Raw genomic sequence first — 27257 nt, 5'->3', positions numbered from 1 at the left:
CACTATATAAAACCTTAATAATCAGCTGACTAACGTTTCTACAGCAGAGTAGGGTAACATTCAACCTGATCTACACTAAGTACAGAAAAGGAGTTTTTAAAAGAAAAACTAGTCTTGTCATCTCACATGGAGGTAAGAGAAGTTAAATGTGTAGCATCTCAGCCACTCACAAAAGGGAGCAGAAATGAAGCTCAAATGGAATTACATGGAAAGAGCCGAGATAGTCGGGCAGCATACAAAGGTAAAAGTAGGAAAAATGAGTCTCTTTGCACTTGACTTCCCTCCTGAGACTCTGAATCTGTCCCTGTCATTCGCCCGCCATCAGTCCCTCGTACGATTGGGTCTGATAAAGCGCAAGATCAAAGCTCAGGGCCTTCCGAGCACTCCCCCTACACATCAAATAGACCATTAAGATCATCTCATCTCCATATACTTTCCTGCACTCTAAATGAACCTAAAGAAGAGAGAAGGGGAGTGTGACAGATGGGAAAGACAGAAAGAAAGTGCCATAGATCACTTCGCTCTTCGCTCAGAATTAGCTTCAGACGACATTTAGGTTCTTGTAACAGGTTCAGCAAGAGACACATTTTGAAACACCTGGAAAGACAATTTGTGAGACCTTTGTAAGGCTGCAACAAATTGATTAATCAGATCTCCACCAAATATGGACTACATTCACACAGTCAGTGCTCTATAATGAACCGAAAACTAGTTTGGTTCATACAGCATATATCAACTCACTCTCAAAATTTGGTCAAGTCAATTATTATTTGGCACTCCAGACCGAGGCAGTGTGAATGTAGCCACACTGAGATCAGCAACAGTGATGTGAATGCAAATATACACGCTCGATCTCATTCCTTTTTTTGTTAGTCATCCTCTCTGTTCTTCTTTTTCTGAAGGTGTTATTGTCTTTCTTTATCAGGTTCCTCCTACTCTTCTCTGTCTTTCCCCTGGAGAGATTGATTTCTGTTGCATCTGCCACTGTGAACTGCTTTTTTATCTTACCAAATCAGGCCTTTGCCAATCAATTTTTTTTCACACTGTGTAAACATTCATCGAGCTCTGTTGTTTTTTTTTTTTTAAATGTCATGGCTGATCTCTCCCTATTGGCTGAAACATGAATATTTCATCAGGCCTGACACCTGTTCGAATTTGTGTCCGCCAAAATGAGCGAACACGCACGTTCGCCAGAGAGAAAGTGAGCAAGAGAGCAAGGGATGAAAAATTAAGCATCCATACGTTCTAAATGATTCATATCCAATCTTGAGTACTGCACAACAAAAGGCAATGTGTTTTGTACAGATAGGAACAGATTTGAACAGCTGCATGGGACATTTGTCAGCAAAGGAAGATTGAGGAGGAAGTAACATCTGATGGTCTTTGATCTTTGTCTTTTCACTCCAACAGAAAACATGATCAAGTACACGGGCAGTCCGGACAGTCTGCGTTCCCGCACACCAATGATCACCCCTGACCTGGAGAGCGGCGTCAAGGTGTGGCATCTGGTGAAGAACCATGAGCATGGGGACCAGAAGGAGGGAGACCGTGGCAGCAAGATGGTCTCTGAGATCTACTTGACCAGGCTGTTGGCCACCAAGGTAGGCTTTGCCACCATGTCTAATATTCTCTGAATGTCAGATTTTGTTGAATGGCCCTAAAAACAGTTGTCAACATATCTGATCCTTCCAAAGACGTGTACTTTCTAGAATTAGATTAAATGGCTAGATTGTGGAGTTAGTGGAGTTGAGACCACAGTGTCAAACAGTTCATGTTTATGCTATTTGCTCCGAACTCCAATTTGTCTGTTTTCTCCATTGGTATCACGCTGACTGACTTAACATCACAGCATCAGCAGAGCTGGTAAACAGGCACTTGTTTTGGGTTGAATACAGATGCCCCACTACCAGAAAAGCATAATGCTTCAAGGATATCAGGAAATCGAAGAAATGGAATAGAAAGCATTGTTTGATTAGGAAGACATCACTATTGCTACTACTCAATGTTGAAATCCAAAACCCTTAGTATTTTACTTTGGCACTTAACGCATCCTGTATTGTAATCCTCAAAACATAGCGATTTATTGATGACAGTTGTGCTATTATATATATAAATGACTCGATGATCCACAAAGGGAAGATTCACAAAGAAACCCCATAGTTGTAATTTAGTGTTTGGGTAATCTTGGATGTCAAGGACCAGTTTTCTTAAAAGCTGATGCTGGGAAACTGAAGTCATGGCACAGAAATCAGCTTTTTTGCATGTGTCTGTGATTCTGACGTTCCTGATGTAACCAACCACAAGAGCACACACACATGCACAAATGCCCTGGTGATTACCCTATTCCGCTTGCAGACTGTGACATATTTTTAGATTGATTATTTCAGTGAAATAACCAGTTTATCGCAGACACCATCTCTCTTGGTGAAAAATGATTGGTGTGACAACACAGTAATTGACTGTTTGGCTTTCACCCCTGCAATAAATACTGATCTGCCTGGGGTGCTGACGCTTTCCACATTCCGTCCATTAGAGTCTCTGAGGATGGGTGAGCTTTACCTCTTTCCATCTCCCTCCATAATGCCAGGCTTTATTTAATCTCTCTTCCTCTACCGTTCTGTCTTTGGCACTTTTCCATCCTCTTTCTGTTTGCAATTACAAATGTTCCTTTCCTCACCTGTCCGGAACAAGATCACTTATAGTTTAATGCTTCTCTGACTGCCTGCCTGTGTCTGATAGCCTGCTTTTAAGTGCGCTATAATGACCAGGTACATTTCAAATGGCTGCAAATAGCCACTTTGGTTCTTAGGCGACTAATGATGATGTCAGTCGTCACACAGGAAGACACCTGTCAGAGCCCTCACAGTCATCCCTGTTGCCAGCCTCATGCAGCTGTCACTGCATTTATACAGGGCGCGAGTGAGAAATATGTATTTTCATCTTCATAGGGAAAAGATAAGCTGTCAGGGATCTGGGACACATTAGAATTATTGTTGTGATTGTCAGCTAACAGGATTTTTTTCTTCTTTCCCGATGATTCTTGCCGTCTGCTCAAACGGAAATAGGATTTTGTGTGCTGTGCCTCGTGTACACCTCATCCGGATGCGAAGCCGGTGCTGGCTGCGAGATACGGCCGGCGCTTTTTGATACTTTCCTCTCTCTCTCTCTTCCGTGCTTCCTATCAGTTATTTCATTACAAGTGGATTAGATTCTGTCATCTTCTCTCCTTCTTAGACTCGCCACCATTAAATCAAATTAGGGTCAATAGTGTGGGGTGGATGTTAATCCATCCGCACAAAGCAGATTAGGCAGAATTGCTTCCGTTATGTTATATTAAAGGTGAACTTCAAAGTAACACTTTCACTATCATAGAGCTTGATATATCACAGATAGCTGTTCTGAGGAACACAGCAGCTCATGTCATTGCTAAATATCAGGTTCATGCAGGGTCTTCGTGGAGATTCTTATATGGCCTGCCTCTGTAATGTTGGTAACACCAGTGTGTCATTTAAATAACGTGTAGGACAGAGTAAATGGAGAACAGGGTTCATTTTCATCCATCTATCCCATTTCTTTCTGGTTCCTCAGGGCACTCTACAGAAGTTTGTGGATGACCTGTTTGAGACCATCTTCAGCACAGCACACAGAGGAAGTGCCCTTCCTCTTGCTATCAAGTACATGTTTGACTTCCTGGATGAGCAGGCTGACAAGCACAACATACACGACCCCCACGTCAGACACACATGGAAGAGCAACTGGTAAGATGCCTCACACACATAAATAATATAATATAAATTCATATTTATTATATAATTTTGAATAATATACATATATATGAATATTAGGTCCAAAATAGGTCCATATATAATACAACCTAAATTAAAATGAAACTCAAATGCAATTATAATAACAGACCCATAAAAGCAGATTACTTGACACTGCCCCTAATGTAGTGGTAACTATGGACATTACCATAGCAATGAGTATGAGAGAAATTAATACGCTCATTTCCAAATTAATTTCACCCAACCAATTTAGAGGCACGTCCCCATGGTGGAAGGGGGTTGTGGGGGTTAAATAAACAACCAGCAGATCGAGTGAGAAAGGAAGAGTGGATGAGGTGAGGGGTGGAGTGAATGACAGGGGAAAGGAAAGCTTGGCGTCGCATTTAATGAGTGGTAATCTATCATTAGCCTCTGCCAACGTCCTATCACGCACCACCTCAAAAGGCTATGGGGGATGAAGTGATGATATTGATGTGAAGGCATGGCAGGGGGGGTGGTGGGTAGAGTCCCTATTTACTTTGTTTTATAGAGCTAATTTCTCCCCATCTTCCACTGTGTGTATCGGGGCCATTTGAGAGCATTAAGTGATTTTGGAGAGCACAGAGGGTCACTCTTGCATTGCACATTAATGAAATCGTTCTTACGAAGAGTGGAATGTTAAATAGCGATTTATCATCTCAGGCTCCTCGCTGGGCATTACAGCCTGATGCCACTGTGGCATCTGTGATATTTTTAATGCATGTGAGAGGGTCTTCTACAGGACTAATGCACTGCTACACAGCTTTTTGCTGACAACTAATGTCTCTCACAGAAAATGAAATAGCTCCATTTTCAGATATTGTGCACAAAACAACAGGCTCAGCTTTATATTTGTGGCTAGATGTGGTGCTGCCACCACACAGGCCGATAATTGAACCAGAGCTGTGGGTGGGGCATATTTGCTGTCTGTAGAGGATTTTAACACTCTAAAGCTAAATGCTTTTGGTCATGAAATCACAGGCTTAATCACTATTTTGTTTACAGCCTGTTAGTGTTTGCTCATCAATTCTCTTCACCAGTTATTATTGTTCTTAATGGGAAAGTGAAATTATTTGTGCAGGGTGCACTGAGGGGTTTCTGATTTTGATTGATTTTGCAAATGAGAGATTTCCAGACAATCCAGATGGCAACTTAAGATGTCCAAGTCTTTTGCTTATCCTCTTATTTGAGTGTATCCTACACAGACAAACACTTCTTTAATATTAGTGGCGAGAATAACAGTCTAGACCACCCAAATGTAGTATCTCAGCATGAAAACTTGCATCTTTTTCACTAATCACCCATTACAGAGCACAATTTATTTTAACAGACATTTTTTTTAAAGCAGATTTTTGGCCATTTCATTCATTCAAACAAATCACAACCTAAATGATGGACTCCCCAGTTTTGTTACAAATCTCTTCTTCAAATGCATAAAAGGAAGCCTTAAGCATCAGATCTTTAACCAAAGCCAGTCAGAGATGGATTGCTGATGGTCGAGGCTCTTGTGAATCATCCATCATGCCATTGTCTATCTTGTGGTTGGGCGGTAAAGCTTGTCAACCAAAGTACAAGCTGTCAATGCATAGATACAGATAATAAAAGCAGGTGTGGTTAAATTAACTCTCTTTGTTGAGCTACTCAAAATGCAGATGACCAAAATTAATGCCATTTAGCTTTCAATGGGGTGTTCACACTCACAATGATTTGTGGCAACAGTGATGATGCAACAAAGTTAAACAATGCAAAAAAAGCTTTTATACATACAGAAACATTAATGTCCACAAACATGGCAAATGCCAAGTAAGAATTAGCAAAAGTACATATTTTCAAAATAGACTAAGGTTTTGGTCCAAGTTGCTGGTACAATCACCGTTGTTCAGCAAATATTATATATATATATTTTTTTTTTTTCATTAGTATTCCACACAATCGGGAATTTCCTTATGTGGATTTTACAATGGGTTCAAGTTGGTCAACACGGTGGACCTTTCTTGCCTGCAAAATGTGGCAGTAATTTCACTGAATTTTGCAGATGTGACCGCACATTTAAAGTCCTGCAGAATCAGGCTGGTTTCAAGTTCACCTGACCTCGATCAAATGCATTTCTAGATAAACCTCACTAATCCACTATTCCGAACACTGAGATACATAAGACATTTTTTAAATCACTTTTTCGGACATAAAAATATGGTTCCATAGTACATCAGAACATTTTGCAAGTTACAAATATTTCTACCTTTACACACAAAAAAAACAGCAGAAGAAACCCAAAAGACTGACAGAAGAATGTTAGGCTTTTCCCAGAGAGGGCTGTGTTGAGCTGAGTGCTATATTTAGCTGGGATCTAGTCCATCCAGACATCATTCCCATCTCCTGATCTACTTACACTATCCACTGAGTGCTCACTAAAGTATGGCGCTTTAGACGCATCCTGCTTTTTGTTCTGTCCGGAGAATATGATCTTCAGAGGCCAGCTGTGGCAGGTTTACGAGGGTGTCGACTCATTGTTAAAGCATTGATATCCTTTTGATAGAGTGCAGATAATCCCAGTTGATTCTCTCTGATTAATTTAGAAGTCATAATATGTGGTTTGCTCTCTAAATCCTTTTTGGTGCAGTTGTTATTTTTGAATGAATTCAGAGGGCAACAGAGAGGGGGCTGGTACGGAACAGCTTTTGTTGACTGTTTTCTCTTTTTTTCTTTTCTTTGCGAAACTGCATCCATTTCACCGCAGTGTCCTTTCTTATTCCCTCTTTTCCTCTCTTCAGTTTTTGCTATCTAAGACAAAACCAAAGCTCTCTTGAAAACTAATGAGAACTCTGCAGTCTCAGACAAAAGCGCACAAAGTCCCAGACCAAACAACATCTGTGACCCTTGAGACGTGCACAAACACACTCAAGTTGATTTCACTTTAGCACAAATGGGCTGGGGTATAAAGTAGCCTTGTATATGTTTATTGTTTTGGACAGGTGCACAATTGCAGGGCAGTGCTCAGATACAAACAAACCAGTATGAGATGTGAAGCACTCTTGAGTATGGCTCAAATATTCATGCTGCCATTTCAGACTGAATAAAATTGCCTATGCACATCTAAATTAAAATGATTTAATTTGTCTGTATCATCCCAGTATCAATTCCATATATATTTAATACATTTATATGCATGTAAAGGCAGTCTGAGGTTTCGTAAAGCCACTGCTTCCTGTTCCAAAACTGCCTTTTTATGCATTAAAGAGCTTTTGAAAATAAAATGCCATTAATACATTCTCTGCTCTCCACAGCCTACCTCTACGGTTCTGGGTGAATGTGATCAAGAACCCACAGTTTGTGTTCGACATCCATAAGAGCAGCATTACGGACGCCTGTCTGTCTGTGGTGGCACAAACCTTCATGGATTCGTGCTCGACGTCAGAGCACCGCCTGGGCAAAGACTCCCCCTCTAACAAGCTGCTGTATGCCAAGGACATTCCCAGCTACAAGAACTGGGTGGAGAGGTGAGCAAGAACATTTCTGTGTACACAATTCCCTTTCTAGATCTTTCAAAGTGATTGAACATACAAACAAAGACTGTCAATCACAGTATCTGGTGGAGCACTGCAGCCTTAGAAATCTATATCAGAAAGAGTAGACTTCCATATTCCTTCAGTTTGCATGGTTCTAAGGTCTTAGTGTGAAGAGAAACCTGCAGAAACTGCTGGAGTGTTTTAATGTGTATGCATGTGTGAGGGAGAATGAGAGGCTGTATGTGAGGTGCACTTGTGAACGGTTTTAATCAGAAAAGATGCAAAGATATAGTGTTTATGTGGGTATCAGCGTGAATAAAGGCCCGGAATTGTATTATGTCCTGCAGGTATTTTGTGTGTGTGTGTAGCTGCTGGTAATCAGACTGAAGTGTGTTGTAGAGCTCCAGGATGATGAATTGCAGCTCTATTGTAGTTCACTAGATCTTCTGGGTCTACCCAACACTGCACCAAAGCAATTAGTCACTGTTTATTGAGAGAGACAAACTTTTCTTCTTTTCCCACAGTCCTCTGGGTCAGAAACTCTACGTTCAACAATGCCAAGAAAGCAAGAGCAATGACTATAAAAATCTGCATCCGAAATTGCATGCTGTGTAGTAGTTATTGCATTTGGGTATTTAGTTTGTGAACATTTAAGTATGTAGTGTGCATATAGGTAGTCTGAATGAAATTTAGACGTTGTCACATGACCTACTGGCATCAGTTATGTCACTTCACCGCCATTCACAACTCCTCACCCGTGGCTTCACGGTACTTCTTGCCTAGTATTTTTCGAATGCTGTGATTTAAACATACCACTTTTTTGGCATGCTGGCATTTTTCCCATACTATATAGTTTGGAATAAGGCCTATTCAGACACAGCCAAAGAGCTTTGAATAATTCTATTGTTTTCTGCTCATTTCAGCACACCGTGCTGGTCTACTCGAGCCCACCACGCTAAAATAAACAGCACTGATAAACCTCATCAGCGCCGTGTGTCTCTGCTCACGCTCACTGACCCTCAGCCTCTGACTAACGTGTTTATTTGCCGTGAGGTATTAGAGGCTGCAGGAGGAGATGGGTAGCTGGCAGACGAGCATGATGGGGAAAATGATAAGACCGTAATCATGCTGCCAGCTCACTATGAAAGAGCTGAGATGGAGAGAAAGCTCATTTTCATGCATTAGCTAATGTGTTACACATCTTTAAGGTCTGGGATCATACTAAAAAACGTGCCTACTGAGATGAGAAAAGCCTGCTTTAATTATAGGTGGTGACATCGATGTTTAAACCAGGTAAAATATCTTCTCATTGTCACAAACTTATCAGACCACCCACCCAGTGTAAGGTTTGTGCCACAGCTGCCCTAAACAGTATTGGTGAGTGCCAGAATAATTTTTTATGTTGCTGTAATGGTTAATCCATCAGTATGTGTAAGCTCTTTGCTAAAATATAATTATTGTTATCCATAAATTGTCAAATTTAATGTTTTATTAGAAAGGCAGAAAAATTGTAAAGCACTTTTTTTTATTCAAATGCCTAATTACAGTCAATAAATACAGTCTAATAAATATGTTAAGCACACCACATGTCATAATAAAAAGAAAACATTAATATTTTAGGATTCTGCTAAAAACCTGTTTAAAACTAAAACTGTATTGTCATTTATTAGGCAAATTACAAACTGAAACAACAAAATTAGTCTTTATTCACAAATTTTTAATATATAAAAATGTCTTTTTTTCTGTTTGCTGTGAAAAATCTCTATGAAATTTATTTATAAATGGCATTTTCAGTTTATTTATTGTTCAGAAAGCGTAGCAACTATTTAGTCATTTGCAATACATGCACGATACGAGGGAATAACCAACATGGACTTGTTCTGGCTGACGAACAGCTGACATTTAAACGTGGTATTAATTAGTGCCAGACGAGCTGCCAGTCATTAGCCTTGGGAAGCAGAGGGCGCAGGGTGAGAAGCTAAACTCAAATGTGTGACCTCATCTAGGAAGTGTACCTGATTCCTTTGGGAAGGCCATACCTAAAGATTACAACTTCTCACTATCTTACTCGTTCAACACAGTGCCATTGTCCTCCACTAATGCCCCATGGTGCATTGCAGCACATACTTGCCACTCAAGGTGCTCACGGGAGCCTGAAACAGACATGCATTCCATCGGTAAGTCAGTCAGTGTGTTGAGTACAGGAGTTGGCATGGTGCAGGAATTAAAATTGTAAATGACCTGCCTTAATTAACGAGTCGACAGAGCCTCTGCAGCTGCAGCTGACAGTGACTGATTGCTTTTCCTCCACCAACATTCTTTCACCAGCCACCAAAAGACATATATACAGTGTTACTCCGTTCCGAAACCTAGAGAGCTGCCTACACAGACAGCATTTTCAAGTCATCGTGGGTGCTCACCAGGCATGGCGGCTGTTTCAAAAGATAGTAATGTTAATTATACTGCCTCATAAGATATACCCTGTAGCATCACATGTTTCCTCCATGGAAAGGCAATCCCAGAATGCATTTATGAGTTGAGTGGAAAAAAGTTGGTGAATGAAGCGAGAGAAATATGGATTAGATATAATTGATTATGGATATAACAACCCTGTTTCATTCAAAATGTAAATTATGGATAAAAATTTTGTGTTTGTGCGTTTTTAAGATTATTAGTGTATCACCATTAGCATATGGTAACATCAAACACAATTGCAATTGCATTTTGTTTTGGATGTGCTAGTGTGTGTTTAGTATCAGTGTATGTGTGAGGCACATTTATTGAATCTTTCCAGCATCCTGCAGATTCTGCTGATCTCAGGACAGTGGCTCATTAAGACTCAGTCACTCGCTGATGTAAGCTGCAGCTGTACTGCCACAGAAAGGAAATGCCGAACTGATTGGAAGGGGTGTGACAGCTCTCACCCAGTGACAGAAATGACGCTGAAACATGTTATTCTCATTCTACATGAGTTATAAAAAGGCTTCTTGAGCCCTGTCACCTATCCAAGTTCTAAATGTTTGTTAAATAATCTATTTCTGTTTCTCTGCGTTTCTTACAGATATTACTCCGACATTAGTAAGATGCCTGCGATCAGTGATCAGGATATGAACGCATATCTAGCAGAACAGTCCCGTAGGCACATGAGCGAGTTCAACAGCATGAGCTCCCTCAGCGAGATCTACTCTTATGTGGGCAAATATACAGAAGAGGTACAGAAAACTATTAGTCTGTTAAATTACTACATTTTAAAAGTGAAGATGAGAAGGATATGTGGTTATTTGGAGGCGTGTGTAACTGATGTGTCATCTCCCTCTGGCAGATTGTGTCTGCGCTGGAGCAGGATGATGGTGCCAGAAAACAGAGACTGGCCTATAAGCTGGAGCAAGTGGTCGCCTTCATGAGCCTGGAGAGCTGAGAACCACTTTTCCCAGAGTGCACTGGGATATCCATCAGAAACCGAGCCGTGCCTGAGTGAAGACCTGTCCATCTATCTCATCTCTTCTGTTTGCAATCTTCCAACAAAAACAAGCATTTGAATCATATTAGCTCTGCTTCCTAGAAGATTAGAGATGGGAACTGGAGGATGGGCAGAGGAGCCAAGGACTACATTACCCATGATGCAGTAGAGTGGGTGGCCATCAGGCTCTGCTGTGTAGAGGAGGGGTGGCTGCCTATGAGTTCGACGTCACTGCATCCTCCATCCTTCTCCCTGACTAAAAAAAAAAGAAAAAAACATTTCTGTTGCCTTCAAAGTTTAGCTGATAAGCAGAAACCACAATGTTTGGTGTCATTTTGTTCTGACTTTTATGACTAGGGTAGTGAACGACACTAATGTAGAGTCCAGTTCATTGTAGTACCTTTGTTAAACACGCAAGACATAAAAATGGTACTGCATGAATCTGAGGAATGTTGTCCATTCTGGCCATTTCAAAAGACACAAAACACCTCGATGACACTGGATTTACGGGACATGCAAGATCATTTATACGCCTTGATAAGAGAACGATCAAGCCTTGAGAATCCCAACTGCTTATTCTCTCTTTGAAGACAGTGAGGTGTATTTAAAACCCTCTGCGTTTAGTGGAAGACAGCAAGTCAGTGCTTCAACTCTTTCATCTCTTCCGGGACCTTACTTTACAGTAAAACTGAAAGACGAGACCTATCGTCTTGTGGGACACCCACATCTTCACCACTTCACCACCAGCCTTCATTTCGGCTTTTATCCGGCTTGTGCACATCTGAATTGATCCTCTCTTATCTAGATGAGTGGAGGAGAAGCCAAGGTTCGTTCCCCTTAGAATCAAGCACACACACACCCCTCTTCCAGAGAGCGACGCCTTCTCTCTGTACTCCAGCGAGGTTGCCAGGACCTACGCTGTGTTGCAAGAGGACGAAGTAATCTTAACAACAAAAAAGCACATTCAATAGGTGTCTCAGTTCACACATCCAGTAGGGGGACTAATTACAAAATAACCTACTCAGAATTAGCCGTTAAAGAGGGAAATGGTGCGTTATTGAAAGTGTACACGTGCAGCCTGCACTGTTCACTGCCACAGGGTCCCACCTTTAACGAACACTCTGGAAGCCTCTAGAAAAACCCAAACATGGACAAAGTTGCTCAGCAGAAAACCAAAGGAGCCCGATTTAAAAAAAAAATAGCAAAGTGAATAAATCACCCCTGAGAAAGCAAACACAATGCACTGTTTGTTTTATGACCTACAGAAGGAAACTGTCTGCAGCCTCATATTTGTTACTGTCCATTATTCTGTGCACGGAATAATGGACAGTAGTCCATTATCTTGTTATTGTACAACTGGGAAGGTGGAAAGAAATCCTGATCTGAAGTTTAAGGGCTTGCTGTAGTTTAAATGTTGCTGGCAGACTTGGTAGATGAATCTTACCTGGGCTTAATGACTCCAAAAGCAAACGGATGGCGTGATGAGGACGTAATTAATATTGGATGTAACTTTTACAATGGGAAAGAGACAATTTAGCTGCCCACCTTTCCTCTGTCCTCTGAATCCCTCTTTCCCCTTGACAGCGTACCCTATGTGGTGATGTGAAAGTGTGGAGAATCTGCCCAGGTCCATCTTGGGTGCTTTATTGGCTTTTTCAGCGCATGTATTTCAATTTAATCTTCAAAAAAAAAAAAAAGAAAAATGGAAAACAGAAAAAATAAGCCTTGCAATTGATGATGTGGATGTGTTCTTTTCTTTCTTTTGCTTGGAAGAACTAGATGGAAAAAAGTGGATGTCATCTTCAAAATTGCAACCTCTTGTTAAGGTGGAACCTTTATCCTGCCCTTCAATTCAGCTGCCATGACCATGTTTTGTGAATGTGTTAGATACTAATAAGACTGAGGTAAACCTTAAGCAGATATAGTATATACCCTTGCATGCTGACCTATTTGGATTATATGAAATGAACTGCCTTGCTATCAAATACCTACTAGGGATTTCTAAACCGAATCAAACTCTTGTTACAATTTCATCAGACTCATTTGTTCTTTTCCTGTCAGGTGGATTGCCTTTCTCGAAGGCTATCTATCTGAGAGTTCTCGTTCACCGATCACATTCACGCTGAGCAAATGTGACCACGACGTCACACTTAATCACAACACATAACATTTATGTTTTTTTACTGTATGTCTTTAATGTGCAACTCTAAAGAGTTGATTCCCTGAATGTGTTCATTTGTTGTTCAACGTATCTGTCCGTATTTTATATTGCTGCTTTTTTCTATACATTTGAATCATTTTGCCGCAACCTAATGCTTTCAAGATTCCATTAGCATTACACCAATTATTTTTTTATGTTGTTTTGGATAGTGGCTCTGTATGTGTGATTGCTTTGCGCTCCCTTGTGTTATTTTTCAGAGTGGCTTAGCTTGATTGAAGAGCTGATATGTTCCTGGATTTCCTCATGACTCTGATCCTGTGTTATGTTTCATGTTTCATCTCTCATGTGCATTTATAAGGACAACCCCCCCCCCCCCCTTTATGTCCAAAAGACATGATAAAGTTTCCACCTTAAACATTTTGTAAGGACAACCCCCCCCCCTTTATGTCCAAAAGACATGATAAAGTTTCCACCTTAAACATTTTGTAAAAAAAAAAGTCCTTTTAGCTCAGTGTTACAACAGGCATTGCAGAGACCTGTTCGAAAAGACTTTTAAATTTTTCCAGATTTGATGCAAGATAGATTTATCCTGATGGGAGGAGAGGAAGAGAGAGACCAGCGGAAAGGCAAGCTTCTCTAACTTTGTTATAATTCATTGTATACCTGTGTATGTAAATATAATGCATTCCTATTTTGCAGTCAAGAACAAAATACTATTTGTAATATAGAATAAACTTTATTATGAAACAGATGGCATTTTCTCTGTTCTTTTATTGTGCCTGTATCTTGCTTTATATTAGCTTAATGGGGAAGTCAGATAAGTTGTGGTTTCCATGGAAACAGAAATTGCGGCACAAGAGCTCAGCAAAGCCCATTTACACAACTTTTGAAACTATTCCAAATAAACTATTTTCAATTTAGCTGTCTATGAAAGAATATAATCTCACTTGCATACTACGACAAACACTGAAGAGGGTTATATGCATCAATCTCTAATCTGATTGCATATAGCCTCAACCTTCACTTCCACCCTTCTAAACCAGACCTTTACTATTTCTATTCCTGCTTTAATAACACTACAGCATTTTTACAACCGTCATCTTGCAGAAAAACAAAAACTGTCTCACATTGCCATAGGGCTCAATTGCCACCTTTATTACATTTCATCTCATTGCACTGTATCGCTTCTCTCAGTTAACGAGAAACCGTTCCCCTCCAGAACTCCAGTACGTTCTCTCTGACCTTTTAGTGTTTGTCTCTTGTTTTTCATGGAGGAAAGTTAGAGCGAGATGGCCATTTTAAAACCTCTTCACAAAAATGCCACCTCACAACAGGTGCTAAAAGCGTCTGCTCTTGTTGAGTGGTTGCCTTTTAGCCTTGAGCGCAAGGTCATTGTTACAGCAAGGATTTACTGCATAGTGGTCTGACTGGTTCTTTTCAAAATGCATTGAATGTTAAATCTAGTTCCTCTGTTCCAATCTATCAACTCGTTTTCCTCTGAATCTATTCATTCCAAGACGTTCCGACAGAATCCTCACCAGCTGCAGATGCAGTGAAGGCCGGCTAATAAGAATGCAGCGTGAACGATGGTGGTTCACAGAGTAAACAGAGAAAACCAAACAGCTCAAATGGATGGAGATTCTGCAGACAGCAATGAGATCTGCAATCCATGACCCACACAGCTTAAATATGATTTCAAAAGAAATATATCAATGTGCTGTCTGCGCCCATCTGGAGGAACAGAGATGCGATCATTATCAAATTCACCAGAAATGGCCCAAAAAGGTAGAGACAGCTAAATAAGAACACTTAGACTTCTGAGAATGTCTAAAGTCATGCTGAATCTCTTGTGGAGCTACTCATTTTCCGAGAGTACCATTTCACAAGGCGTAGATGAAGAAAGGGAAACATACAGCTTTTACACATCCACTATCAATTTTTGTATCAGTGATGGAGCAGCACTGCCCTCCACTGCTTCTCTCTCTATACCAACCACAACCCCTCTAAAACTATTGATCCATCCCTTTCCAATACAAAAACATGGGTTTGACTCACAAGTATTAGCCCTTCAGTGTGTGCTTTGGAATCAGTTACCAGCCCAGGTTCATTTTCAAAATTGATTTCATTGTGTGTGCAGCGATGCTTAATTTTTTTTAGTAAATGCGTGACGCTCTGGCAAATGAATGTTTCATATGAGGAAAAATTGATTGTGGCACAGACCGTGTTCAAGTTCTGGTGGCATTATTATGTTTGCATGTCTCCAACAGAATTGGCTGTTTAATAATCTAATTACTGTTTTGTTGTGTAGTAAGATCTAACAAGGATTCTCACAAAGAGTGCATCCATCATGTGGAAAAAACGGACTATTGGATTCAGTAGAGAACTAGCATTTCTATACATGAAAGCACAACATCTCTTGATTGCAACTGGCTACCTGTATTTTTGTCAAACATATGTTCTCAATCTGTCTGGTGACTCTTTTCTCCAATATGGACACTGCTGTAATTCAATTCCATCCCCATCGCTTCAGTCAAACAGTGGAAAGATGCCCATCACCTGTGTCTAGCACTGCTTTCCCTGTCTGAATAAAGCCATCTCAAACATCAACAACTGACTGTGCATTCATTTTCATGCCATTGATTAATATCAGAAAAGCTGACAGACATTAACGTCACATCTTTGTTACGGTCCTTTGGGAATATCCGATGTGCACTGGGAAGAATGAGCAATATTTTATAATGAAAAGCAACAACAATATACATTTAAATATCAATGCAGACATATTTCAGGTGATTACAAAGGTTCACTGCCTCTTGTACACCTTCTAGCGAGATTTCACCATGCTTCTACAAGACCACTACTCCACCCATAGCTGTATGGTGCACAACACTGTAGGATTTCTGCATCTACCTGAGACGGGCTTTGTGTATCTTAAAATTGTCTGCTCATCCATATTCATGTGTTTGTGATGTGGGCAGTGCTGGTGAGGTGAGTCTCATTTGCATGTAAAGTGCTTTGGGTGTCTACAAAAGCTCAATACAGATGCTATGACTCATTTATTCAAATTTCATACGTTTAATCAATACTTCACAAATGAGTTTAACAGACAGTTCTGGACAGCTTTGAGAGGACGCATATAGAGGTGATTGTGTGTCTGATGAATTGTGTGATCCAGCAAATAAACTTCTATGGATGAGGATTCAATTTCCCGTAAGTCACAGCAACCCAGCTAGAAGTGCAAAGTTTGTCCCATCTCCACTAATTAAAATAAAATATGCTACATCTCCGTAGCTCCCACAACCCTGCACTGCTCATATTTCATCTGTACTGTAAAGTTTCCTTCCACCCACTGGGTGTGAGATTAAAATGCAGAGATGGTTGGCACATGGCCGCTGTGAAACAGATAGGTGCATCCATGAAAGTTTGAAACACCATATTTTGTTGGAGCTCATTTCAATTTATCTGCCCATATGGAGAAGTCATCGTTCACATAGACTCTGTGGAGAAGGCTGGCATGAAAACAAATCAACAGCAGTGCCCTTCATGAAAAGTACACTTCCTTCACATCCCTCTGCGTTAAAAGTACATCATTGTGGCAAGTTGTCTGCATTTTATCTGTTCTGCTAATGGTGCCGTCACACCGTGATGGGTAAGAGGTCAAGGCACAGTAAGAACTTCAGGAAGTCAATAAGAAAATGTTATGTTACAGTTAAAAGAACAGTTCACTAAAGTTATACTTTAATGTTCCACAGAATACAATTACACACTAGTTTGGAACAACATGAGCATATTCATGATTTCACAAGTACATTAAATCTAAATATCTAATTTATGCGCATTTGGCGTGCTGGCATGCTGCAGATGATAGAGGTGAGAATTTGCTATATATACACTGACTTTCTCTTGCACTGATTGGATGATTACCTGAATGTGCATTAAAATGATTAGAATACTTGATTCTGATTGGTCACACTGGTTACACTGTTGAAGTTTGCGCTGCCATAATGACCAGCTGACTACATTTGAACAAAAAAATAATAAAAAATGGACTGTTGTAAACTTTTTTGACAAATGTAGCCAGTCATTTCAGTATTCTGTGAAAAACTGGCATATATTATGCACAGTATACTAACTACATGTATATGATGCAGAAATGGTAAGAGCACTACTGTAGAATGCTGAACAGTCTATAATATAAACTTCCACTGCTTTGAGGACCTTAAAACTATAAAAACAGACAGAATGTGAATTAAGATTTTAGCAGTAACCCTCTGGAAATCTCATTAGATCTAAGCAGGAAAACACAGAAAACCTTTTTCATGACTAGACATTACAATTCACGAGAGCAATTGATATAATGAGTCTTGAATGTCTGCTATGATAAAAATTTCCATTTATCTTCATGAGAGGATAAATTTCACAATAAAAATGCACATCTCTGACTATTAGCTTTCCACGAGGCTAATGTTCGATCTGACATTTACTATCAAGTTAAAAAGTTTGGCATTGTACCTCCTATTGGCTTCAAAACACATCAATCAATCCTGTCACGGGAGGCAAAGACCTTCCACCAGTTGTCATTGAATAATACTTTAAATGATTAATAGCTGGACAAAATCAATCGATTTTCGTGGTAAAATAGGGTCTGATACTGAGAAAAAATGGCTGGCTTTCTCTATTGGTCATTTAGATGGCTAGATATACAAAAAGGGAAACAAAAAAGCACCACAACTATCAACTTCAGCAAGGCTTGAAGACAAGCCACTCATTCAACTAGATGGGTAAAGTCTGTCAAAACAAACGCCGAAATTAATTTGACAATTTTAGAAGCTTGAAGTTTGAAGGTTAATTTATTTATTTAGACATTGGCCAATTGTCATGACACTGTTTTAGGTTGCCCTTGATCAAGTAATACACCTGAAGAGAGCTGTTTTGCAGCTGGACTTATGGAATAGTCAAGTCTTGTTTGCTGCTGCGAAAAGGTAGGTTGGACTGTTTCCCAGAATGCACTAGAGTATGAATAAATCATGCAAATTACTTCCTCGTCATTCATTGTTTTAATCTTTGCTGCACTATTTGCACTGATTGAAGTTGTTGTTGTTGCCTTTGTGTTGTCACGTGAGGTTAATCATTAATTAATGTATTATGGTGTCACAATCTTTGTGTTTGTATTTGAAAAATGAAGGATCATGCTGAATTTAAACAGCTTAATGAATTATTTCATTTGCATCTCAAGGTGGCGCTCTTGAAAGTTCAGTTTAATCTTTTAAAATTCAAAATATGGTGTTGTGAAGTGAGGCTCAGCTAGAAGATCCTTGTCTTCAAGATGACAGAGACTTAGGTGCCATCACCCATCAGGGGCCCGTTTCACAAAGGAGGTTAAGTGAAAACTCTGAGTATGTTTTCCCAGAAATGAGGGAAACTCTAGGTTTTCTGTTTCAGAATGGGAGGTTTGTCAAACCTGAGAAAGCAGGGTAAGTCAAGCCCGTTTCTGAAAGAGAGGTAACTTACACTCAGAGTCAGTTACCATGGTAACTTACACTATGAACCTAACCTGGTTGGGAGCAGGTTTTCTTCGATAAACCCAGAGTTTATTTCGGTCTCCTCTCCCTTTTTAAACACTTTATTAATGCACGCTGGAAAAATGCTCTTCTTACTAAGTGTTTATTTCTTCTTTTTTTTTGCCCAAGTACAAATATAATCAAAAAAAATTATAAAATAAAGATTGTTTTCTATATAAGAAAATGATATAAGAAATGTTGTCTTGTTTCCTGGGGGGGATCTAAATTAAGTGCATTTTACTTAAGAAAAATTATATGCCTGTGTGGTAATAAAAATAATCTTAATGCAAATGATAAACCTTATTCTGAGTGTCTATTACTAAGTGCAAATCTACTGTAGCTCCGCCCTCCATCGACACATAAGGTTAAATATGACAAATGTGAATAACGGCTTCAGTGGTGTAGGCACTAGGCACTAATGTTTTTGGCACGGAAACTAGCTTGTAACGCGATTGATTGGGTTAGAGTCAGGCTTTTGCCAAGCTCATTCTTCTCACTTTTCCCATCACATGTCACATTAGAATTTATTTTCAATAAAAATGAACAAAATGTTCTAAAAGTGAAAGTAAAGTGTCTAATGAGTGTTTAATAATGATACAACTATTTATAATTGTAATAATTATAATCATTTACAATGTTATTATTGCATCCTGTTAATGTATCACAATACTGAGGTGCAAATGTATCTGCCAGTATAAAGTATAACTAGCATCTAATTATTATTTACACTTAGTCTGTTGCAAATAACTGCTACTTTTACATGGTAAATAGAATTGTGATAAAGTTCGTATGGCAGAGAAGGAAGGAGACCAGGGTCGGCGTACTGAGGCTCGTGGGAACTTTATTATGCTGAATCAAAAGAACGAAAAACAAAGCCGCGCCACATGCGCATAAATCATAACATTGACACTTTCAGGCTCTCGCTTTCTGTCGGTCGTTTCCTCCCACGAGTCCTCAGGTCTCTCCTTTGTCTCGGGTTCCCAGCTGGCTTAAATACTGCTTCCCCACGCCAATCACTGCAATGAGAAGCAGGTGTCACTTGTCTCTCACTTAACTCACTTACCACCGCTGATCTCCTCACTCTCTCTCCCGTCGCAGACCTCGCTAAACCACACCTCCCCTGCCACAAGAATATATCACGATTTTCACTGTACATTTTTTCTGTAAATAGCATCTAGAGCTACTTGCACTTAGTCTACTGTAAATAGGATCTATCGCTAAGAAAGTATGTTAATTCCACTTAGTGTAAATAGCCACTGCCTTATTTTTCTTACTCTATTGGCAGATCATTTGTAAAATAAGAAAAATACACTTAAAATATTATTATTAATATGATTATCTTATATATATTTTTTTGCCCATGAGATACCGTAAAATGATTAGCTATTAATTCATTAATCTAATGTTCTGCCAGTTTTCACCTGTGATATTATAACACTGATAAGAATTACATTTGTATCGAGTCTGAAGTATGCAGATGGATTTTTGGCGGGAGCTGTTGCCATGGTGAATCGTAATATCGGCACTCCATTGATAATGGCTTTTTATAGTAGTGCTGCATGCGCTTAACTCAGAGTCAGTCAATTTAGAGTTGATTAAACCAACTCATTTCAGCTGTTCTGTAACCGAAAACTCATAGTTTCCCATCTCAGGGTAAGTCAACTCAGAGTTCAAGTTTAAACTCGGAGTTGGTTGAACCTCCTTAGTGAAACAGGCCCCAGGACACTGACTTATATTTTGTATACTGTTGTAAGACATGATTTTTGGACCAGGTAGACCAGGTAAGTTTTGTCCAACTCATCTTCAGTCTCAGCTAGAATGGGAATTTTAGATGAGTTCAACTCATTCAGTATTATGTATGCATATCGTCTTATTAAACATTACACCATGAAACTACCTTAGCTTTTTATGAGAGGCCAGTTGGTGTGGTGGTTAACAACAGGTCTTTGTCAAACAACATATCTACACAAGCATGGATTCAAATCTAGCAAAATATCTTTTTACTATAGCCAATTTTCATGCACAAGTACAACTACCTGCTGAACCATTCACTGGCACAAAGGTTTAAAGGCTTCTTTTAAATTCTGTTAACTAATAACTTTTAAAGTATATTTTATATAAAACAAATCATTCAGGCTTCGGTTTGTATCCCATTTTTTGTGTCAGGAAGTTCAGTTGGTGTGATGGTTAACAGCAGGTTGTTAATAGACAAAACTATAATACAAGTGTGGGTTCAAATCCTACAAATAACATTATTTTATCCTTTCAATTCAAGTTTATTTGTATAGCACTTTTTACTGTACAAATCATTGCAAAGCAACTTTACAGAAAATTGTTTCTACAATATTTAGTAGTAGTTTATCAGTGGTGAATGTCAGTTTATTTGCATATGACAGAAACACATACATTTGTACAAGTAGAAGCCATTAATTAATGATTCAGTGGTGCACATGATAACAAATTCCATAACATTTAAAGCCTTTTTATAAAGTATAGAGTTTTTCCCCCAAAAAAGCACCAGTTTCATAAAATCCTGTTGGAATGGAGATTAACACAAGGTATTTGACAAAGGCAACTACAACACAAGCACAGATGCAAATCCCACAAATTAGCTTTAGTCATTTTATTTTATTTTTATTACCATACTTTAAACGAACAAAAACAACTGAGCGATTCAGTGACATAAAGGGTAATCGTTTGCCTTCCAACAATAAAGGCTTGTGTCAAATTCAGTCATTTTTGAAGTTTCTTCTATATATAACAAAACATAGAGGCTTGTCACCCCAAAAATAGATTTTTGCTTGTGAAAGGCCAGCTGGTGTGATGGTTTGACCAAAAAATAAAAAAATAAATGCATAACACAAGTCTGGGTTCAAATCCAATGGTTGTAAACCTCTCTTTTTAACCTAGACTAAGGTCAAACATTTTTACTTCTACAAATACAAACAACAGTCTGGCAATTCAGTTGCCTTCCAATGGAAACATCTTGATTCAAATCCTGTAACATTTAAAGGGGTCATATGATTTTTCCTTTCTCTTTGGAGTGTTTCAAGCTCTTGGTGCATGAAGAAGATCTGTAAAATTGCAAAGACTAAAATCTAAAATCCAAAGAGTTATTCTTCATAAAAAGTTAAGAGTCAGCCACGCCTTGCTAAAATGGCTTATTCAAACATGCCCCCACATGTCTATGATGTGGGAAGATTTGCATAACGCTGCCCAAATGTTCACACAAAGAAAGAAGGCATAACTTTTATTCTCGCTGTTGTCGCCAGTGCCATGTTGTGGAGTCGTTGTGTGTTTCGTTGTGAAAGCTAAAGTACTTTGTTTGGCCTTCCAAAAGACGACACAAATAGAAATCAGTGGTTAAGTTGTATTTACAACACTGTTCCAGAACAGTTCAACCCAAATATTCAGATGTTTGAAGTGCAATTTACGGAGGATGAGGTCTGTTTCCTGAACCAGTAGCCTGCAATGCTACTGTGCACAAAGGCAGTTTCTATAAAGTGGGGAAATTCCAACTTTGCAAGGACAGCCTGGAGCTTCTGACTCACAGCCTGTAAGTACGTTTACATATTTAAAGACTATGCCACTGATGATTCATACACGAGTTTTGAGCAGTGCAGAGTAATGCTTGTTTGCGCAACACGATATTCAACGCAACGTGTAAAAGACAGTATAAGCCATTATAATCAGCACTTATGTCCCCACTGGATGCAGCAAATGCCTCATTTGTAATGTTTTTATTGGTTTTGTTTCATCGTGCCGGGAGACGCCATCATAGTATGGTAAGTGGTGTAACATTTCTGTCACACGCTTGAGGTATTCAACCAATCGCAACGCACTAGATAGCTGGCCAATCAGCATACACCTCACTTTTCAGAATGATGTGCTTTGTAACAATCTACACGTTTCAGAAGGCGGGGCATAGAGGAGAAACAATAATGTACATTATGTGGAAAATAATTTGTTTTTTTTAAGCTTAAACTGCATAAACACATTGCATTAAACCAAATACAGAAAAGAATGCTCTTTTTAGCAACATCATATGACCCCTTTATAGTTTCCTAATATAAAGAAAGAGCATTGATGCTTGAATCTTCCTAAAAAAAAAAAAAAAGTCACCAAACCTGTCAAAAAGACACCAAAGACCTGTTGGTTTAGTGGTTAACAGGTCTCAAATAATAATAATTATATATATATATATATATATATATATATTTCTGATTTAGTAAAAATAATGATAATAATAATACATAAATGGTGTAAACTGTGTGTGTGTGTGATTACAAAAATATAGTAAAAATGAAAGATAATAAAACATAGAAAGTAATCATATAATGTCTCGCGTGACGACTCCTATACTGACGTAACGATATCAACTGCAGAAAGAGTCTCTGAAAACGCGGAAACACAGATAATCAGAGTGAAATAAACAATGACAACTCAATAGAAATATGTGTTTTCCTGACATTATTTCGCGGATATATGCCGTATTTGAACTGCAAAGTTGTTGTGGCATGCGTCTGCCGCAGAGGTGCGCCCGCGTTGACAGCAGCGCAAGAAACACTGTCATAGAGCAAAAACACCGAATCCGATCTTCAGATTCAGAACAAAAGCTAAGAACCAAACGAAGTCCTTTTAAAGACGTTTTATCGTAGAAATAGATGTTTTAACCATCCTTACTGCTTTATAATGCATGCAAGTGGGCAAGCTTTAAGCGGAAACGTAGGCTACTTACAGGTGAGTCGCTGTTGTGTGCAGTACATAGCTCAGACTGGCATTTGTTTACTTGTTAATGACAGTCCGTTCTAGGCGTTGTTAGGGTCTTCTTGCTGGTAACTAGACATTCCTAGGTAGAATTATGAAATGATTGCCAGTAAATCAATTTGGGTCGGTAACATTTTTTTTAAATCAATACTTACAGTAAAGATTTTTAAAGATGTAACACAAGGTTTATATCTAAAATGAATGCTGTTCTTTTGATCTTTAACATCATATCAGTTTCCAAAAAATAGTAAGCCTTTTTCTACATTCGATAAAAGAAGCCAAAAGTTTCTATTTGCAATGTGTTTTACCAGAGTTGAGTACTGTAGCCAGTCACAGGCATGTCTGTTGGTAGCATTTTTCTGCAAACAATCCATTCACAATTTGAAGAAAAGCTAATTTGTCATGTTTCTGAGATCTCCATGTCCAGCGTCCACCTATAATGCAAAGTCTCAGAAGTGACAAACACATTTAAATCACAGAAGTGAATCTGCTAAATAGTTCTGCGAGTTACTCCTGAAATTATATGATTGACATAGCAATGGATGGGACAGAGCACCTGACAAGCCAATGTCAAAAGAGACCTGTGTGTAAAGTGTTGGAGTGTAAATGGCTAGACCCACAACAGTTACTTTTTGCTTGAGAATACTCTTTTATTTGATTTAGTCAAGTAAATGTTTTCAGTAATTGAGATCGCCAACAACAGCACATTTATAGACTTGGATGAGCAATTCACAGACATCTTTCTTGCACATGAAATCAAACACATGCCAACAAACCAATGAGAACACAAAATCAGTCAAAGAGAATTCATAATAGAGCATAGCTGCCAAAACTGGATCCTCTCAGCCCAATCACTCCAATCGCAGAATTATAGACATTTACTTACATATCCCCATGTGTTTTTAGCCTTATATTACACCTCAAATGACAAGGGAATTTAAGTTAATATTTAGCCAGTCTCCAAACTCATTCTCTAAAATAAATCACTTATTGCATTGAATGAATCAGTGTTTTGAATTAATTGGCTGATTAAGTGATTCAGTGAATCTCTCACAAAAAGTCACAAGATGATATTTTTATCTGCATTCAATTCAAATTAGGTAAAATTACAGTTATAAATCAGTAAATTAATTAGTAATTAATTATTTGAAATTAGTAATCAATATTTGAAAAAGTAATTTAAATCAGAATATTCAAATGATTTGTGAATGATTATGTGACACTAAAGACTTCCTTAATGGCTGCTGAAAGTTCAGTTTTGTAAATAAAAATGAAAACAGCTGTTTAGATTGTAATATTATTTCACAGTATTGTTGTTTTATGTATTTTTTAATCAATAAAAGCAGCCTTTCAAAAAAAAAAAATCTTACAACCCCCAAATGTTTTGCACAGTAGTGTAGAATTCTAGCTGAGTTCACTGAAACTGAATGACTGCCTCTCTAATCTTTCACTGGCGCACTAAGTGATATGCGTATGTCTCCCAGCATTCTGACACAACACATACAAAAGGCAAGAAAAAACAAAGAGCTCTTAGCAGATTGGAACATTTCACACATCTAAACATATCTGTGACTGTCTGAAAACGCTATAAACACTTTTGTCATTACCACAGGCACAGAAGAAAGGAAAGCCATCACTTTCAGTTAGAGTTTGAATGAAAAGCCTAACCATATATGAACACATCAGCTCAGTCTAGCCTTGCAGCACAACAGGATGCTGCAGTCTCAGAAAACAGGTGCTATCTCAGGGCAGAAAACCTCAGCCAGTCTGACATGTATTCTTATCAGATTTCCCACAGTCCTTTAGGCACATGGAGGAATGTTAGGAGACAGAATGGAATGGAGTAATCCAAATGCCTGAGGAAGTGAGATAATTGTGTATCGTACTTAACATCCACTATAGCAGCCTGGTCAAACAAACCAAATCGAAATACTGACCAATCCAATGTGGAGTTAAAGCAAGCAAACAGACCTCAAAAACATTAGTATACCGTTTGAGAGTGGTAGAGTTCCTACAAGTACAATATGAAGTAACATCTGTGTTTATGTCTTCCCCTGCAGAATATGAGACATGTTTGGACTGTTATACCCAGCCAACAGAAACAGAGCTCTGGACATGTGGACAGACAATGACTGTAAAGATGGACATCTGCTGATGCACAGGTAACGCTTATAACATTTCAGTGTGTGTTGTTGGCTTTTGAATTTGTAGGTTACTATCATTTTCTTTCTGAAGGAGCACTTCTTTGGAAAGCAAATTATGGTAACCTAAGCAGGAGGGGAAGGGACGAGGCATTAAAATTTTTATAGCAAATTTTATTTTTTTAGGCCAAAAGCATAACCCCTTCTGGACATCGTGCTGGAGCTCAGGGGGGGACCCCACGATCCCCCACACCTTCTCACTCATATCGCAGAGATCTGTCTGGACTCAAACCAGCAACCTCTGAACCATGAGGCAGTGCTCTTACCACTGAGCCACAGATCTCTTGTGAGAACATGTGCAGGAATTTATATTTCACGATTTACATGTATGTCACTTGGGATTTTACAATAAACCAATTAAAGTTACAAGCTAACACTGAGCCAGGGTTTGAAGCCATGACTCCATCGCAACCATGTCCATAACTAACATGTGTTTTGCCACTGCACCATCACAGCTTTCATGCTGAGGGGTGGCATTTGGGGCACTTTGTTGGATATAATGACATCATAATCAATTTAGCCTATGCAAGAGTGGGATTTGAACCCATAATTTCATTGCAACCTTGGCCACAAATAACGTGTATTCAGCCACTGTACCATTGTGGCTTTCACATCAAAAAATGGCATTTAGGACACTTTGCTGAATATAATGACAACAACTTAATGTATGCAAGAGTCAGATTTGAACCCATATTACCATCACAACCTTGTCTGCAAGTTAGTACGTTTAAGCCACTGTGCTATCATGGATTTCACAACAAGAAATGCCATTTGAACACTTTGTTATTTTAAACTCAATTTTAATACATTTATTAGAAAACACGGCATTTGTACTGTAAAACAAGTAAAAGATAGTAAGAAAATATTTTTTTGCATTATGGGTGGTTGTCACTCTATGCTAGACATACACTGTACCATATCTGACTCTAGGTTCAGGGTCAATAAGACTAGAGACTATATTTAGACTATGTTCTAGGAGGTGTCCATCTGTTGCTTGGCGAGTCATGAGGCACGGGCCCAGAGTCATGACCCCATATTGATGGGTGATGGAAATGTCTATGCAACCCAAAGCCAGAGGTGATGGTGATGGTCAGTTCAGATTACAGACCGTGACCTCTGTGTGGTTCACAGCTGACTTTGAGAGGAAAAAAGGTCACGGCTGATGTTTAGCGGAACCAGACCTATAGCAAAACCCAATGAAACTTGTAAAAAAAAAAAAAAAAAATGGGACAACAGGTAAAATTTCAAAGGTTCAACTTACTATAACCATAACATTAATAACATACATATAGGCCTTAATGAACATAAATCATGCTTGAATTAATGAATATGTGCTCTTCATTAAATAGCTCTCTGTATTTTATTTTACTTTAGCCTCTTTGCAGACCAACATGTTTATTCAACATGTTCCAATTTAGCAGAAATATATTCCACCATTTTGCTTTCGGAAAACCCTGGATGCTAAAGTGTTCTTCAGAGCACCTACACGCTCGAATGGGCTTCAGATAGCAATTAGGAAATGGCCTGTGAAATGACTTGATAACAGCAGAATCCAGAGATGGTGGAGTCCAATTTGTTTAAAGCCGAGTATTTGTGGCCGCTGGGGCTTGGGGGCAGAGGCTTGCTGATAGTACATTTAAATTATGTCTTGACCACAGACCACAGATGTAAGCCTTGAAAAACATCATTTAGCTGATGCAAAAGTCATAAAAAACTCAAAAGCCGTCTAATAATACAGCAGCATCCGAGCGAACACAGGATAAGCTCTGCCTTCATTCACTGTCATTCACAACCGCAA

At 38.9% G+C, this 27257-nt stretch overlaps 1 protein-coding gene and 1 long non-coding RNA gene across 2 annotated transcripts in view; both read left to right on the top strand.

Moving 5' to 3' along the window:
- LOC132098906 (plexin-A4-like) overlaps positions 1–13355 on the top strand; it is a 224646-nt gene extending 211291 nt beyond the window's left edge. Inside the window, exons 28-32 of the mRNA XM_059505180.1 lie at positions 1411–1601; positions 3589–3758; positions 7088–7300; positions 10371–10521; positions 10632–13355. Of these exons, the coding sequence (XP_059361163.1) occupies positions 1411–1601; positions 3589–3758; positions 7088–7300; positions 10371–10521; positions 10632–10727 (821 nt within the window). The 3' untranslated portion in view covers positions 10728–13355. The remainder of the gene's footprint in view (positions 1–1410; positions 1602–3588; positions 3759–7087; positions 7301–10370; positions 10522–10631) is intronic.
- An 11958-nt stretch (positions 13356–25313) lies between these two features.
- On the top strand, positions 25314–25920 carry LOC132098905 (uncharacterized). The gene is made up of 2 exons (XR_009422993.1): positions 25314–25420; positions 25586–25920. It is a non-coding gene; the product is annotated as an uncharacterized LOC132098905 (long non-coding RNA).
- Positions 25921–27257: the final 1337 nt, after the last annotated feature.

Source organism: Carassius carassius, chromosome 22, assembly GCF_963082965.1.
Source record: "Carassius carassius chromosome 22, fCarCar2.1, whole genome shotgun sequence".
Classification (NCBI taxonomy): domain Eukaryota; kingdom Metazoa; phylum Chordata; class Actinopteri; order Cypriniformes; family Cyprinidae; genus Carassius; species Carassius carassius.
The sequence above is the reverse complement of the archived record's forward strand: the minus strand, read 5'-3'. Positions and strand labels throughout refer to the sequence as shown.